The 17526-nt window shown below is 44.2% G+C and overlaps 1 protein-coding gene across 1 annotated transcript in view; it reads left to right on the forward strand.

The window, feature by feature from the left end:
• The first annotated feature begins 2534 nt into the window (after positions 1–2534).
• tmem131 (transmembrane protein 131) overlaps positions 2535–17526 on the forward strand; it is an 80379-nt gene continuing 65387 nt past the window's right edge. Inside the window, exons 1-3 of the mRNA XM_031822287.1 lie at positions 2535–2774; positions 13973–14034; positions 15127–15167. Coding sequence (XP_031678147.1) covers positions 2651–2774; positions 13973–14034; positions 15127–15167 — 227 coding nt within the window. The 5' untranslated portion in view covers positions 2535–2650. The remainder of the gene's footprint in view (positions 2775–13972; positions 14035–15126; positions 15168–17526) is intronic.

Raw genomic sequence — 17526 nt, forward strand, 5'->3', positions numbered from 1 at the left:
AAGTCCAGAGCAATAAAGTGCCCAGACCAAGTCAGGGGTTGTAAATACCTCCGTCAAAGAGCTGATGGTACCTACGCTCTCAAACCTAATCAAGAGTACCACTACCAAATTATAGGACAAATGGGAATCACAGGGATGCCGCGGTGTGATTTATTTGTCATGTGTAAAAATGACTCAACTAGAGCGTGTTCACTTTAATGCAGAAAAGTGGGAGAGCATGAAAAGCCAGCTGGACTGCTTCTTTTTTTATGAATCATTCTGTAATTATCACAACTCAGGATATGACCCAGGGGGAGGCGGATGGTTCAATTCTCAGAATATTTATTATACATAGGGTCACGTAAAGGGCAGGTCGAGGGCAGGCAGAGGTTCATAATCCAAGGCAGAGTCAATCAGGGACAGAACGGCAGGTAGGCTCAGGGTCAGGACAAAGGGCTGTGAGACAGAGGTTTAATCGTAGACACATGGAAAGTGGGATGTATACAGAGGGTGCGGGGCAACAGAAGGCGAACAACAGTGGGGCTAAGGACTTTAGAGATGGGGAAAGAGCCAATAAAGCGGAGGGAAGGTTTACGGAACTCCCCCCATTGGGTAGATCCCGAGTGGAGAGCCATATCCTCTGCTTGTCGCCGATACCTGGAGGTGGTCTTAAAAAGAGCGGACCTGGCTCTCTACCAGGTACGCCGACAGCGGCGGACGAACATCTGGGCCGAGGGTATGCTGATTTCTTCCTCTTGCTCGGGGAAGAGTGAGGCTGGTAACCCAAGGAACACAGGGCGAGAGACCAGTGGCCGAGCAGGGAAGGGTGTTGCAGGCATACTCCACCCACATGAGTTGCTGGCTCCATGTGGTGGGGTTGGCAGAGACGAGGCAACAAAGAGGCGTCTCCAGGTCCTGATTGGCATGCTCTGAATGGCCGTTAGATTGGGGATGAAACCCGGTGGACAGGCTGGCCAATGACCAATTGAGGGTGCAGAACGTCTTCCAGAACCGGGATGAGAACTGAGGATCACAATCGGAGACCATGTTGACTGAAAGTCCATGGATCCGGAAGACCATGAGCTGAGCCGAGGCGAATGAAATGGGCGGCTTTAGAAAACCTATCCACTACTGTAAGGATGGTGCTGTTGCCATTGGACGGAGGGAGACCAGTGACAAAGTCCAGTGATATATGGGACCAGGGGTGGTGAGGAAAAGGGAGTGGTTGAAGGAGACCTGCCGCAGCTTGCCGCAGAGTCTTATTCAGCGCACACACAATGCAGGAAGCTACAAATGTGGAGGCATCAGGAAGTATGGTGGGCCACCAAAACCGTTGTCAGAGGAAAACCATGATCCATCAGGAGTCGTGATGGCAGATAAGATTAGAGGAATAAGCCCATTCCAGGACTGGGGGCCGAGCAGAATCTGGGACAAACAACTGGTTAGCCGGGCCCGGTTAAACAGCTGGGAACACTGCGCCTTGCGGACCAGGATCTCGATGCTCCAGACGAGTATAGCTGCCAGACAGGACGAAAGAGGAATAAACCCTGCAGCCATAGAGTTCTCAATGTACCCATCCATGGTCTTGGTCTCTGGACCAGACAAGGAATAAAGCCGCCCCCGAGGCAGTGTAGTACCCGGGAGGAGGTCAATGGCGTCGTAGGGTCGATGCGGAGGAAGAGATGTGGCGTGGGCCTTGCTGAAAACCTCCCGGAAGTCGTGGGAGTCCACGGGAACGGCTGAGAGATCTGAGGCTTTCCCCAAGCCTGCAGGAATACATCCAGGGGCAGGCTGCACCACCTTGATTCACTCCACATTTGTTTTTTGGACTCATCAAAATAGTCCCTAAAGACTTTGAGAAAATAAAGTTGATGCATTCAAAGATGGCCACACTATACCAGTAGATACATATTAGCACATATGCTAATATGCTAAAAAATACTTCAAATCTTCTTCTCATGAAACACAAGTCCAAATGACACCAATGGAATGTCGGCCCATGGTACATATCTTAACTTAGTTTGAGAAAAACGGAGGGATTGGTCAAAAGATGGCTAAGTTATTGACACATCAAAAATCTGATTTTACATGTGTATTTAAACCACTGTAAATTCACTCCACACTGGCCTTTCAACTTGAAACTTGACATCGCTATCATGCACATGCCTAAGATTAACTTGGTATTGGTGTTGATATCTAAAAAAAACAAGGAAACTAATCAAACAAATGATTTGCATATGTAACACTTACGCTCAAAATCATATTTTTCTCATGAACCATACTTCAGATTCACTCCAGATGTTGTATTTAGACTCATGATTGAACATAAAGGAATAAGTTCCCACATGATAGAGTACTTGCTTTGTTATCCAACTGATCTTGTGTACTTTTTGTCATCCTGTGAACCCCGTTCATTGCTTCTCGCAGCTATATTTTGTTTGTTTGTTCTTTGCTTATGAAGCACTTGGAGATTTATATTATGAAAAGCGCTACAGGAGTTTAAGAAATTACAATAATTATTATATGCACTGCACTGCTGTCTGACAGACTTCCAGCAGGGGCTTTCTCGAGTTCATTAGCTAGTAGAGAGATCTTTCTGTCTCCTGTAGCAGTGTTTATATGTGCATGCAAGCAGTTGCCCCTTCACACGGATACCGAGACACACAGCAGCATGGCGAGCCGGGAAAGAGCACAGAGTTTTCTTCACTCATCAACAAAAACTAAATTGTCATGCGTAGGATTGCTGCGGGTTTTATTTATTGCTTTTATACACACGGCGCAGGCGAACAAACAAGGTGAACAAACATTATTTTTTATTCCTGGCGTGAACAAACATCTTATAGATTTTACTCTAGCTTGGTTGCTAGCAAGGGTGCCACTAATTATCTCTGTGTCGCTAGATAACTTCTTTGGTTAGGTAATTTATGTTTTATTTACACCGTCTCTGGTGGTTTATTGCTTTATGGGTAGCTGGTTACCTACAGTAGTTGGTTACCTACAGTAGTTGGTTACAGAGTAGTTGGTTACCTACAGTAGTTGGTTACCTACAGTAGCTGGTTACCTACAGTAGCTGGTTACCTACAGTAGCTGGTTACCTACAGTAGTTGGTTACCTACAGTAGCTGGTTAACTACAGTAGTTGGTTACATACAGTAGCTGGTTACATACAGTAGCTGGTTACCTACAGTAGTTTGTTACCTACAGTAGTTGGTTACATACAGTAGTTGGTTACATACAGTAGTTGGTTAACTACAGTAGTTGGTTACCTACAGTAGTTGGTTACCTACAGTAGCTGGTTACCTACAGTAGCTGCTTTATGGGTAGCTGGTTACCTACAGTAGCTGGTTACCTACAGTAGTTGGTTAACTACAGTAGCTGTTTACCTACAGTAGCTGTTTACCTACAGTAGCTTCTTTATGGGTAGCTGGTTACCTACAGTAGTTGGTTACCTACAGTAGCTGGTTACCTACAGTAGCTGTTTACCTACAGTAGATGTTTACCTACAGTAGCTGCTTTATGGTAGCTGGTTACCTACAGTAGTTGGTTACCTACAGTAGCTGGTTACCTACAGTAGCTGGTTACCTACAGTAGTTGCTTTATGGGTAGCTGGTTACCTACAGTAGCTGGTTACCTACAGTAGTTGGTTACCTACAGTAGCTGTTTACCTACAGTAGCTGTTTACCTACAGTAGCTGGTTAACTACAGTAGCTCGTTAACTACAGTAGCTGGTTACCTACAGTAGCTGGTTACCTACAGTAGTTGGTTACCTACAGTAGCTGGTTACCTACAGTAGCTGCTTTATGGGTAGCTGGTTACCTACAGTAGTTGGTTACCTACAGTAGCTGGTTACCTACAGTAGTTGCTTTATGGGTAGCTGGTTACCTACAGTAGCTGGTTACCTACAGTAGTTGGTTACCTACAGTAGCTGTTTACCTACAGTAGCTGTTTACCTACAGTAGTTGGTTACATACAGTAGCTGGTTAACTACAGTAGCTGGTTACCTACAGTAGCTGGTTACCTACAGTAGTTGGTTACCTACAGTAGTTGGTTACCTACAGTAGCTGGTTAACTACAGTAGTTGGTTACAAAAACTAAATTGTCATGCGTAGGATTGCTGCGGGTTTTATTTATTGCTTTTATACACACGGCGCAGGCGAACAAACAAGGTGAACAAACATTATTTTTTATTCCTGGCGTGAACAAACATCTTATAGATTTTACTCTAGCTTGGTTGCTAGCAAGGGTGCCACTAATTATCTCTGTGTCGCTAGATAACTTCTTTGGTTAGGTAATTTATGTTTTATTTACACCGTCTCTGGTGGTTTATTGCTTTATGGGTAGCTGGTTACCTACAGTAGTTGGTTACCTACAGTAGTTGGTTACAGAGTAGTTGGTTACCTACAGTAGTTGGTTACCTACAGTAGCTGGTTACCTACAGTAGCTGGTTACCTACAGTAGCTGGTTACCTACAGTAGTTGGTTACCTACAGTAGCTGGTTAACTACAGTAGTTGGTTACATACAGTAGCTGGTTACATACAGTAGCTGGTTACCTACAGTAGTTTGTTACCTACAGTAGTTGGTTACATACAGTAGTTGGTTACATACAGTAGTTGGTTAACTACAGTAGTTGGTTACCTACAGTAGTTGGTTACCTACAGTAGCTGGTTACCTACAGTAGCTGGTTACCTACAGTAGCTGGTTACCTACAGTAGCTGGTTACCTACAGTAGTTGGTTAACTACAGTAGCTGTTTACCTACAGTAGCTGTTTACCTACAGTAGCTTCTTTATGGGTAGCTGGTTACCTACAGTAGTTGGTTACCTACAGTAGCTGGTTACCTACAGTAGCTGTTTACCTACAGTAGATGTTTACCTACAGTAGCTGCTTTATGGTAGCTGGTTACCTACAGTAGTTGGTTACCTACAGTAGCTGGTTACCTACAGTAGCTGGTTACCTACAGTAGTTGCTTTATGGGTAGCTGGTTACCTACAGTAGCTGGTTACCTACAGTAGTTGGTTACCTACAGTAGCTGTTTACCTACAGTAGCTGTTTACCTACAGTAGCTGGTTAACTACAGTAGCTCGTTAACTACAGTAGCTGGTTACCTACAGTAGCTGGTTACCTACAGTAGTTGGTTACCTACAGTAGCTGGTTACCTACAGTAGCTGCTTTATGGGTAGCTGGTTACCTACAGTAGTTGGTTACCTACAGTAGCTGGTTACCTACAGTAGTTGCTTTATGGGTAGCTGGTTACCTACAGTAGCTGGTTACCTACAGTAGTTGGTTACCTACAGTAGCTGTTTACCTACAGTAGCTGTTTACCTACAGTAGTTGGTTACATACAGTAGCTGGTTAACTACAGTAGCTGGTTACCTACAGTAGCTGGTTACCTACAGTAGTTGGTTACCTACAGTAGTTGGTTACCTACAGTAGCTGGTTAACTACAGTAGTTGGTTACATACAGTAGTTGGTTACCTACAGTAGCTGGTTAACTACAGTAGTTGGTTACATACAGTAGCTGGTTACCTACAGTAGTTGGTTAACTACAGTAGCTGTTTACCTACAGTAGCTGGTTACCTACAGTAGCTGGTTACCCACAATAACTAGTTACCTACAGTAGCTGGTTACATACAGTAGCTGGTTACCTACAGTAGTTGGTAACCTACAGTAGCTGGTTACCTACAGTAGTTGGTTACTTACAGTAGTTGGTTACCTACAGTAGCTTGTTAACTACAGTAGCTGTTTTATGGGTAGCTGGTTACCTACAGTAGTTGGTTACCTACAGTAGTTGGTTACCTACAGTAGCATGTTAATTACAGTAGCTGGTTTCCTACACTACAGTAGCTGGTTTCCTACACTACAGTAGCTGGTTTCCTACACTACAGTAGCTGGTTGCCTACAGTAGCTGGTTGCCTACAGTAGCTGGTTACCTACAGTAGTTGGTTACCTACAGTAGTTGGTTAGCTACAATGAACTTGCCAACTCCACACCGAAAACAAACATTTGCTTGCTAACTTAGTTAACGTCATCTGTTTTACTATCTCTAACCTTATGGGTTAGGACACAGCTAGCTAGGTAAGCTACACAGTAGCTAACTTAAGTAAGCTAGCTTGATAACTGAACTAACTAGCTAGGTAAACCATGTGTGATGGTTAGTTAAGATTAGAGATGACCAGATGGCAACGACTGAACAAGTCCAAATAGCCCCTGGCTTGACTTCACATGACTTAGCCAGCCGGTAATGTCAGAAAGGACACCCTGATGTTTTGCCAGCTAGCTTGAGAAGTTAAGACAACATGTTTAACTAGCTAGGTGGCTAGAAAATGTATCTTTTCCAAATAGTTGATCGGTATATAATGTTATCAGTTGGGTGACAATGAACCGAAAAATTGCTAGTATAAAACTATAGCTAACTACGGTTGTTAGTTTACCTAGTTAAAGTCGTTAGTAGTTACAGTAGCTATTTCTACCTAAGCTGACATCAAACTCAAGTTATCAGTCAAACAAATTATCAAGATAACTTAGTTAATTAGCTAGTTATTGTTGTAGAGAATGATCACAAATTTGAAACAATGTGTCATCAATATTCTATAAGTTATCTTCTGGCTAATTAGCTAAATCAGCTAGCGAGCAGCTAATTCAGTTCTCAAACGCAAGCTACTGTAGTGGAGAGCAAGCTGCTGTAGCGGAGAGGAAGCTGCTGTAGAGGAGAGCAAGCTGCTGTAGCGGAGAGCAAGCTGCTGTAGAGGAGAGCAAGCTGCTGTAGCGGAGAGCAAGCTGCTGTAGCGGAGAGCAAGCTGCTGTAGCGGAGAGGAAGCTGCTGTAGCGGAGAGGAAGCTGCTGTAGCGGAGAGGAAGCTGCTGTAGCGGAGAGGAAGCTGCTGTAGCGGAGAGGAAGCTGCTGTAGCGGAGAGGAAGCTGCTGCAGAGGAGAGCAAGCTGCTGTAGCGGAGAGGAAGCTGCTGTAGCGGAGAGGAAGCTGCTGTAGCGGAGAGCAAGCTGCTGCAGAGGAGAGCAAGCTGCTGTAGCGGAGAGGAAGCTGCTGTAGCGGAGAGGAAGCTGCTGTAGTGGAGAGGAAGCTGCTGTAGAGGAGAGCAAGCTGCTGTAGCGGAGAGCAAGCTGCTGTAGAGGAGAGCAAGCTGCTGTAGTGGAGAGGAAGCTGCTGTAGAGGAGAGCAAGCTGCTGTAGCGGAGAGCAAGCTGCTGTAGAGGAGAGCAAGCTGCTGTAGTGGAGAGCAAGCTGCTGTAGCGGAGAGGAAGCTGCTGTAGAGGAGAGCAAGCTGCTGTAGCGGAGAGGAAGCTGCTGTAGCGGAGAGGAAGCTGCTGTAGCGGAGAGGAAGCTGCTGTAGCGGAGAGCAAGCTGCTGCAGAGGAGAGCAAGCTGCTGTAGAGGAGAGCAAGCTACTGTAGAGGAGAGCAAGCTGCTGTAGAGGAGAGCAAGCTACTGTAGAGGAGAGCAAGCTACTGTAGAGGAGAGCAAGCTACTGTAGAGGAGAGCAAGCAGAGGGGGGGGGGGCTCTGTATTGAGGGCACAACATTGGAATAGTAATTTAAACAGTCGAAATGTATTGTCTTTTTAATGTGGCATGAACACAACCAGTCATGATATTTTCATCTGATTGTCAAACAAATCACTTCAAAATATTGCCATTGATTAGACCTTCATTAAATTAATACGTCTTGCTGACAAATTTACCTTTTTTTCTTATATCCTGAAAAGTCAGGACTCCTGAAATGGGGCTGAAACTTGACCTTGTGTGTTAAGGACAGTCACCCTAACACACAAAGTCAATGTACTAGACTAGGCAACAGTTTGTATTATTAAAACAGGCCTACCGTTAGCCCGTGTGTAGCAGTAAATAAATACAAATAGCTTGGTAAACTTCCTATACGCTCCCCTATACTTTCAATGCATTTTTCTGAAAAAGGAGGGTAAATGGCGTTTACCCTCCACTAGTCCTGCACCACTTCCGGTAAGCCTACCTTCTCAGCCAAGGCTATTTTAAACACACTAACACAGAATAGGTAGCCTACATTCAATATAATGAGTTGAATCAAAAACACAGATCGTGTGATATTAAACACTACCCTCCTTTCCTTACATTAATGACATTTATGACAGTGTTATTTGTCAATAAAGCATTTAACATTTGAATTAGAACATTAAACTTAAACCCTGTACGAATCATGGATCTAGGAGAACTCCTAAGGACTCTAGTATAGCTTGTGGGGGTCAAAGAGAAAAACATTGTGAGTCTCGGCTTTAAGAGGGCTTTTAATAGTTTGTACCTTTAACCGTTTGGATTCTACAGATGGTTCTGTGTAAAAGATCCGGCCCCGGGTCCCTTGGCATCAAAACTGTCAGGAAAAAATAAATATATAATCTTCATCTAGCTAGTTTGGTTGGGGGATTTTAAAAGTCAGATTGTTCAGATGAGGCATAGAAAATAGTTGAATACAGGTTCAGGTTGTCATCAGAGGACCTTTATGTTTGGGCCATCAGCATTCATTAAGAACCACAACCATGACATCATGGAAAGCAGCGACGACATGCACCCTAACTAATCTGAGGCACAAAGTGGTCTGTGAGGGGTGGTCTGTGAGGGCTGAGCTGTGAGGGGTGGTCTGTGAGGGCTGAGCTGTGAGGGGTGAGCTGTGAGCTGTGGTCTGTGAGGGGTGAGCTGTGAGGGGTGAGCTGTGAGGGGTGAGCTTTGAGGGGTGGTCTGTGAGGGGTGGTCTGTGAGGGGTGGTCTGTGAGGGGTGGTCTGTGAGGGGTGAGCTGTGAGGGGTGAGCTGTGAGGGGTGAGCTGTGAGGGGTGGTCTGTGAGGGGTGGTCTGTGAGGGGTGGTCTGTGAGGGGTGGTCTGTGAGGGGTGAGCTGTGAGGGGTGAGCTGTGAGGGGTGGTCTAGAGGGGGGCATGGCCATTTTTCCCACAGCTGAAACAGCTTTTTCCTGTAATCTAGAACCAAGATATTTTTCTGCATATCTAAGCATACCTCCTGTCTCCTTCCTGTCTGGCGTTTCTGTTTTTTTTCTTCTTCAAAAATCTAAATATGCATCTCTCCTCAAATCTGGATAAAAGATTGAAAGGAATGTGAGTCTTATTTAGTTATTGCTTGCTTTTCTAAAGTCGACCAACCTTGCCAGCTAAGATTGTTAGACAAGCTAGATGGTGATCTGTGATTCATCACTCCAGAGAATGTGTTTCCACTGCTCCAGAGTCCAATGGCGGCGAGCTTTACACCACTCCAGCCGACGGTTGGATTGTACATGGTGATCTCAGGCTTGTGTGCGGATGCTCTGCCATGGAAAGCCATTTCATGAAGCTCCAGACGAATAGTTCTTATGTTGACGTTGCTTCCAGAGGCAGTTTGGAACGCGGTAGTGAGTTTTGCAACTGAGGACAGATAATTTTTTTGATGGGTTTCAGCATTCTGCTGTTCTTTTTTGTGCTTCTACACCTGCATTGCTTTGCTGTTTGGGGTTTTAGGCGGGGTTTCTGTACAGCACTTTGAGGTATCAGCTGATGTAAGAAGGGCTTTATAAATAAATTTGATTTGATTTGTTGTGAACTTGTGTGGCCTACCCCTTCGAGGCTGAGTCTTTGTTGCTCCTAGACGTTTCCACTTCACAATAACCGCTTATAGTTGACCGGCTGAGTTCTAGCAGGGAACAAATTTGACAAACTGACTTGTTGGAAAGGTGGCATCCTATGGCGGTGCCACGTTGAAAGTCACTGAGCTCTTCAGTACGGGCCATTCTACTGCCAATGTTTGTCTATGGAGATTCCATGGTGTGGCTGAAATAGCCAAATCCACTAATTTGAAGGGGTGTCCACATACTGTGGTGTGTATATATATATAGTGTAATTCGATATTAAACTGATTTATGGCAGTAGGTCAATTATGGCATTAGTCATGTAAACACCTTACTCTGCTTATCTTAATCATTGTGAGGTCATAATCGAAGTAAGCTGATTTAAAACACCTGCTTTTCTGAGAAGTCTTTTGCCATGTAAACGGCTTAATCGTCGCTCTAGCGGTGTATTTGATCTGTGCATTTGACAGCACTGGGTAGCGCAAGCCTCCCTCTTATGCGCGAGTGAAGTTAGTTTGGAAAAGCTGAAAGAATGCATCATATACATAGTTTTTACATTAAAAACGATAAATATCCAAAAAGTATTTTGCAAAAATAGCTGACTGGTACAGTAGAATGTTTATTTTGATTGGAGATTTTCTGCCTTTATAAACAAAAAGTCCCATCAACCTGATATTTAGATGTGTCCATGGAAACAGGATTATTAGGGAAATCATTCTTCTTGCAAAGCATGTAAATGTTTAAAAAAAAAAAGTTTTTATTCTAACCTGACTATCCACAATAATCGCATTATTGTGTGCATGTGCTCAATGATAGCCAGAAACGGCATCTTCGTAGCTTGTCATGAGGATGTGAGATTGAGAACCTATCTGGGCTAAAGCTAACTTCCTGACATTGGTAGGTGGCTAGTAGAGACCAGTAGAGAGATTAGTAGTAGAGATTTGCTCACATTGTATATAGACTTGTTTATACTGCATTATTGACTGTATGTTTGTTTTTACTCCATGTGTAACTCTGTGTCGTTTTATCTGTCGAACTGCTTTGCTTTATCTTGGCCAGGTCGCAATTGTAAATGAGAACTTGTTCTCAACTTGCCTACCTGGTTAAATAAAGGTAAAATAAAATAAATAAATAAATAGTAGTGTTGCGTGATAAAACAAACAAAATATTGTGATGCCTCTGATGGGAAGAGAGAAAGTCTTGTATCTACTGAATACCAGTTAGTCATTCATTTAAGATGTGTTGTAGACTTGTATGGGTGTGATTCACTGTATGGTGTGATGCACACAGGTGTATCACGCCACTGGTTAAGGGGCGTGTTCCTTGCCCTCGTCACTGTGTGTGTCCTGTCAGGATAACAACAGCAGTGAGTCATGTTGAGTTTGGGAAGCAGCTGCAGAGGGCAGAGCATCTCAGTCCTAACTGGTTTCATGTAAGGAGTGGTGTGACAATTAATTTCCTCATTGTTGAATTTGTCATTGAATTGTCATTAAATAGGAATAGCTATTTAAAAAAAAAACGTTATTGTCAACGTAGGCCTAATGTGGTTAATAACTCCTCAGTATTACTGTAATGAGTAGGCTGTCATAGCCCTGTCAGAGGTCTCTGGGCTCGGTAGCCTGGGTTGTTCCTCTGCAGTCTGTACACTAGAACAGAACATAATGTCTTGGCCTGTAGATGTTTCTTCCCAGACACAGACCTGATGATTGTTGTTGTTCCTTCTGAGAGGTCTCTTACGTCACTATGAATGCTGCACTGTTTCTGTTCTTGATTTGGATCATGTAAACCATTGGCTGGGCTGAGGGCTGAGGTCTGAGGCTGGGCTGAGGTCTGAGGCTGGGCTGAGGTCTGAGGCTGGGCTGAGGTCTGAGGCTGGGCTGAGGTCTGAGGCTGGGCTGAGGTCTGAGGCTGGGCTGAGGTCTGAGGCTGGGCTGAGGTCTGAGGCTGGGCTGAGGGCTGAGGCTGGGCTGAGGCTGGGCTGAGGTCTGAGGCTGGGCTGAGGCTGGGCTGAGGTCTGAGGCTGGGCTGAGGTCTGAGGCTGGGCTGAGGTCTGAGGCTGGGCTGAGGTCTGAGGCTGGGCTGAGGTCTGAGGCTGGGCTGAGGTCGGGCTTAGGTCTGAGGCTGGGCTGAGGCTGGGCTTAGGTCTGAGAGTGAGTTCATTGTCTTGCTGTTGCTAGCACATTTGTCCTGGGATATAAACATTGGGTTGTTATTTTACCTGAAATGCACAAGGTCATCTACTCCGACAATTTATCCACACATAAAACGGTCAACCGAATCATTTCTAGTCATCTCTCCTCCTTCCAGGCTTCTTCTTCTTTGGACTTTATATGGTGATTGGCAACTGACTTTCATAATAAGGTGCATTACCACCACCGACCTCAGTTCATCTTTCAATCACCCACGTGGATATACAGTTGAAGTCGGAAGTTGACACCTTAGAAAAATATATTTAAACTCAGTTTTCACAATTCCAGATGTTTAATCCTAGTAAAAACTCAGTCTTATGTCAAAACATTTGGTTTTTCAGAGTCAGTAGAAAGGCCTCTTTTTAGTGTCCTAAGTTTTCATAACTGTGACCCTAATTGCCTACCGTCTGTAAGCTGTTAGTGTCTTAACGACCGTTCCACAGGTGCGTGTTCATTAATTGTTTATGGTTCATTGAACAAGCATGGGAAACAGTGTTTAAACCCTTTACAATGAATATCGGTGAAGTTATTTGGATTTTTATGAATTATCTTGCTAGACAGGGTCCGGAAAAAGGGAGGTTCATTTTTTTTGCTGAGTTTATATGATGACATGAAAACCATGCTGAATGATGACATGAAAACCATGCTGAATGATGACATGAAAACCATGCTGAATGATGACATGAAAACCATGCTGAATGATGGTCTAAAATTCTGATCAGGTTATGTTGATGTGAAGAGGAAATTCTGTCAATGGGCATTCATCATTCCTTCTTTCCTCACAGCTCTTTGTGACTGAAGGGTTAATCATGTCTGAATTTCTGAATCTGATCCATTTCCAGGGAGATACTAGTTACTGTCCAATTCACCGTGGAACTCAGGCTAGTGTGGCCCAAATGGCAGTGGCATCCTATTTATTCCCTTATGTTACATTACTTTAGACTACGGCCCATAGGTGTCTGGTCCCCTGGTCTCTGCTCCCCTGGTCTCTGCTCCCCTGGTCTCTGCTCCCCTGGTCTCTGCTCCCCTGGTCTCTGCTCCCCTGGTCTCTGCTCCCCTGGTCTCTGCTCCCCTGGTGCCTGCTCCCCTGGTGTCTGCTCCCCTGGTGTCTGCTCCCCTGGTGTCTGCTCCCCTGGTGTCTGCTCCCCTGGTGTCTGCTCCCCTGGTGCCTGCTCCCCTGGTTTCTGCTCCCCTAGTCTCTGGTCCACTGGTCTCTGGTCCCCTGGTCTCTGGTCCTCTGGTCCCCTGGTCTCTGGTCCCCTGGTCCTCTGGTCCCCTGGTCTCTGGTCCCCTGGTCTCTGGTCCCCTGGTCTCTGGTCCCCTGGTCTCTGCTCCCCTGGTGTCTGCTCCCCTGGTGTCTGCTCCCCTGGTCTCTGGTCCCCTGGTCCCCTGGTCTCTGGTCCCCTGGTCTCTGGTCCCCTGGTGTCTTCTCCCCTGGTGTCTGCTCCCCTGGTCTCTGCTCCCCTGGTCTCTGCTCCCCTGGTCTCTGCTCCCCTGGTCTCTGCTCCCCTGGTTTCTGCTCCCCTGGTGTCTGCTCCCCTGGTCCCCTGGTCTCTGGTCCCCTGGTGTCTTCTCCCCTGGTCTCTGGTCCTCTGGTCTCTGCTCCCCTGGTCTCTGCTCCCCTGGTCTCTGGTCCCCTGGTCAGAAGTAGTGTACTGTAAGGGAACAGGGTGTCACTTGGGACACTGTCTGCATGTCTGATTCAGATCCATCTCCAGCAGCCTGGTCTCCTAGATTAGACGTAACATAGTAAGCATAAATATACGCTAAATTAGTATGATATGTTACATAAGTCCGATGGTTACTTAACGCAAACATCTAGCAACCCAAACGTTGCGAGTTTGAATCTCCTCACGAACAACTTTAGCATTTTAGTTAATTAGAAACTTTTCAACTACTTACACATTTTTTGTTGTTGTTGCTACTTTGCAACTACTTAGCATGTTAGCTAACCTTTCCCCTAACCGTTTCATCATATCTTTTGTAAATTTGTAATGTAATACGAAATGGGTGATGGACATCCACAATTTAATACATACCATACGAAATGAAACATATCATACTATCATAACGTAACATATCGTATTTACATACAGAATAATAGGAAATGCTTTGAGACCAGGTTTCTTCCAGGGAGCTAGTAGTTATTGTCCAAATGGAAGTGACATGTAACTCCTGACTCAGTTGAAGTATTATTCCTCTGTCTTCACAGCGTTCATACAGTCAGACACAATCCTCGAGGTGCTACACTTCGGAGAAGGAGGTCTCTTACAGGTAAACCACAGTTCATCTCTTTAACCAGTTAACCTTTTTGGGAAAACACTTCCTGGCTCAGTAAAGCTGTCTGTTATTGTGTAGTAGGTTGACTAGTTGGTATAGAAACAGAGCCAGGGCTGCCTCCCAAAGGAACCCTATCCTTTGCCTGGCTACCTAGACTCCTTGCTCCTTGCCAAACGCAACACCACGTTAGTTTCTTCTCATCAATGAGTCTGGATCTGAGTACGTCTCCGTTCCTCCACCGAATGCGGACACATTCAGGGCCGTCTGATTGGTCCAGAAACCGATGGTTTGGGCCAGAGCCAGAACACGTGGGTAAAGCGGCGGTTTGAAATTATGTCATTGGCTTTGATACTCTGATTGGTTAGAGACGAACCAATCACTGATGACTATGTTTAGTACAACGACACTCGTCACCACAAACTACTTCGATGATGGCAGTCTCAGACTGAAGTCCGTAGCGAAACACAGAGCAGCAAAATCATTTAGTGTGAGTTGTCATCAGGCTACTCTATTCTAGAGCATTCTTTGGACCAGAGCACTATGGACACTACATAGGGAATAGGGTGCAATTTGGGACCAGCTGTATTTCCCATTTCTTCTATCCTGGTGGCATGGGGTCCTTCCCAAATGGCATCCTATGCTCTATATAGTACACTACTTTTGACCAGAGAGTTCTATATAGAGAATAGGGTGCCATTTGGGACGTAGACATGGCTTAATTTTGACCAACAGAAAGAAGCACTGATAGATAGTAGATCACACTGGATTTAGTTCACTTGGCAGCTTCCTACACACTCCCCACTGATTCATACAGAAGGATACTCACTTTCACAGATGAATGTATACTGACTCAGAGAGATGCCCTGCCAGTGGGGAATACTGCTGATATACAGGCTCTAAAGATGTTTTTACGCTCATACAGTGTATGTTCACTCTCATTAGCCTGTGTTCATACAGTACTGTTTCTCACCCTCACACTAAAATATATCTTCCTTGTCATAATACATAATACAACAACTTGTTTTGCATTTTTAACATAAACTTTTTCAGAAGCTAAAACATATCATTGTTTTCTTCTCTTTGCAGACAAAGTTTGACTGTGATCTAAGTTTATATAATCGAAAAAGGTAAGTTGTCTATTTTTGGCTTCTTCAAATCAAATGTCCTGCCCCGCCCCCCCAACATTATCCAGTTGGACTACAAACAGACAGATCCCTGCATGTGTTTCACATTAGGAAGGCCAATGCTTGTTGTGGGATGTGAATCTGCCAATAGATAAACTACCTGATGCACAAACAACCTTTACAAAAAAACTGATTGCAGTTTTGAAACTGCAGTAACTGAATACTGATGCAGACCTTCAGCTTTAATTTGAGGATGTTTTCATCCATATCGTGTGAAACATTTAGAAATTACAGCACTTTTTGTACATAGTGCCCCCATTTTAGGGAACCAAACACATACTGTATGTGTAGTTAAAGGGAAGTATTTGGTCCCATATTCACAGCATGGAATGACTACATCAAGCTTGTGACTCATTTGCTGGATGAATTTTCTGTTTGTTTTGGTTGTTTCAGATTATTTTGTGCCCAATAGAAATTCATGGTAAATAATGTATTGTGTCATTTTGGAGTCACTTTTATTGTAAATAAGAACACAATATGTTTCTAAACACTTCTACATTCATGTGGACACTACCATGATTATTTTATTTGATTTCACCTTTATTTAACCAGGTAGGCTAGTTGAGAACACCTTTATTTAACCAGGTAGGCTAGTTGAGAACAAGTTCTCATTTACAACTGCGACCTGGCCAAGATAAAGCATAGCAGTGCGACACAAACAACAACAGAGTTACACATGGAATAAACAAGCGTACAGTCAATAACACAGTAGAAAATCTGTATACAGTGTGTGAAGAAAAAAAAGTATATTTACAGTGTGTGCAAATGAGGTAAGATAAGAGAGGTAAGGCAATAAATAGGCCTTAGTGGCGAAATAATTACAATATAGCAATTTAAACACTGGAGTGATAGATGTGCAGAAGATGAATGTGTAAGTAGAGAAACTGGGATGCAAAGGAGCAAAAAAAAAAGAACACTATGGGGATGAGGTAGTTGGGTGGGCTATTTACAGATGGGCTATGTACAGGTGCAGTGATCTGTGAGCTGCTCTTGACAGCTGGTGCTTAAAATTAGTGAGGGAGATATGAGTCTCCAGCTTCAGTGATTTTTGCAGTTCGTTCCAGTCATTGGTAGCAGAGAACTGGAAGGAAAGGTGTCCAAATGAGGAATTGGCTTTGGGGGTGACCAGTAAAATATACCTGCTGGAGCACGTGCTACAGGTGGGTGCTGCTATGGTGACCAGTGAGCTGAGATAAGGCAGGGCTTTACCTAGCAAAGACTTATGGATGACCTGGAACCAGTGGGTTTGGCGACGAATATGAAGCGAGGCCCAGCCAACAAGAGCATACAGGTTGCAGTGGTGGGCAGTATATGGGGCATTGTTGACAAAATGCATGGCACTGTGATAGACTGCATCCAATTTCCTGAGTAGAGTGTTGGAGGCTATTTTGTAAATGACATCGCCAAAGTCAAGGATCGGCAGGATAGTATTGCCTCGTATGTTTGGCAGCATGAGTGAAGGATGCTTTGTTGCAAAATAAGAAGCCGATTCTAGATTAAATTTTGGATTGGAGATGCTTAATGTGAGTCTGGAAGGAGAGTTTACAGTCTAACCAGACACCTAGGTATTTGTAGTTGTCCAGAGTAGTGATGCTAGTCGGGCAGGCAGGTGCGGGCAGCGATCGGTTGAAGAGCATGTATTTAGTTTTATTTGCATTTAAGAGCAGTTGGAGGCCACGGAAAGGAATGCTTACGAGCCTGCTGGTGTCTACCATCGCTGAGTCAGACTGCTCTATCAAATCATAGACTTAATTCTAACATAATAACACACAGAAATACGAGCCTAATATGGTCGAATCAGAAAACTATAATTTCAAAAACAAAACGTTTATTCTTTCAGTGAAATACGGAACCGTTCCGTATTTTATCTAATATTTTCTTATCCCTAAGTCAAAATATTGCTGTTACATTGCACAACCTTCAATGTTGTGTCATAATTACGTACAATTCGGACAAATTCGTTCGCAATGAGCCAGGCGGCCCAAACTGTTGCTTATACCCTGACTCTGCATGTATGAACGTAAGAAAAGTGCCACAATTTAATAGGTTAATAATGCCTGCTAACCTTTCTTTTAGCTAAATATGCAGGTTAAAAAATATATACTATGTATTGATTTTAAGAAAGGCATTGATGTTTATGGTTAGGTACACGTTGGGACAACCCAACGTATACCCCGATGAAGACAGCTTGGCTTACATTTTTGCATCTGATCTCCTAGAGTGTGCGGCTCTCTTTTATTTTCAAGTTTCTATTCCGCTAGCCAGCACCTTGTCTTAATAGGTGTGCGTTTCTTTTTCTTCT

The sequence above is a fragment of the Oncorhynchus kisutch genome, linkage group LG4 (assembly GCF_002021735.2).
Source record: "Oncorhynchus kisutch isolate 150728-3 linkage group LG4, Okis_V2, whole genome shotgun sequence".
In the NCBI taxonomy this organism is placed as follows: domain Eukaryota; kingdom Metazoa; phylum Chordata; class Actinopteri; order Salmoniformes; family Salmonidae; genus Oncorhynchus; species Oncorhynchus kisutch.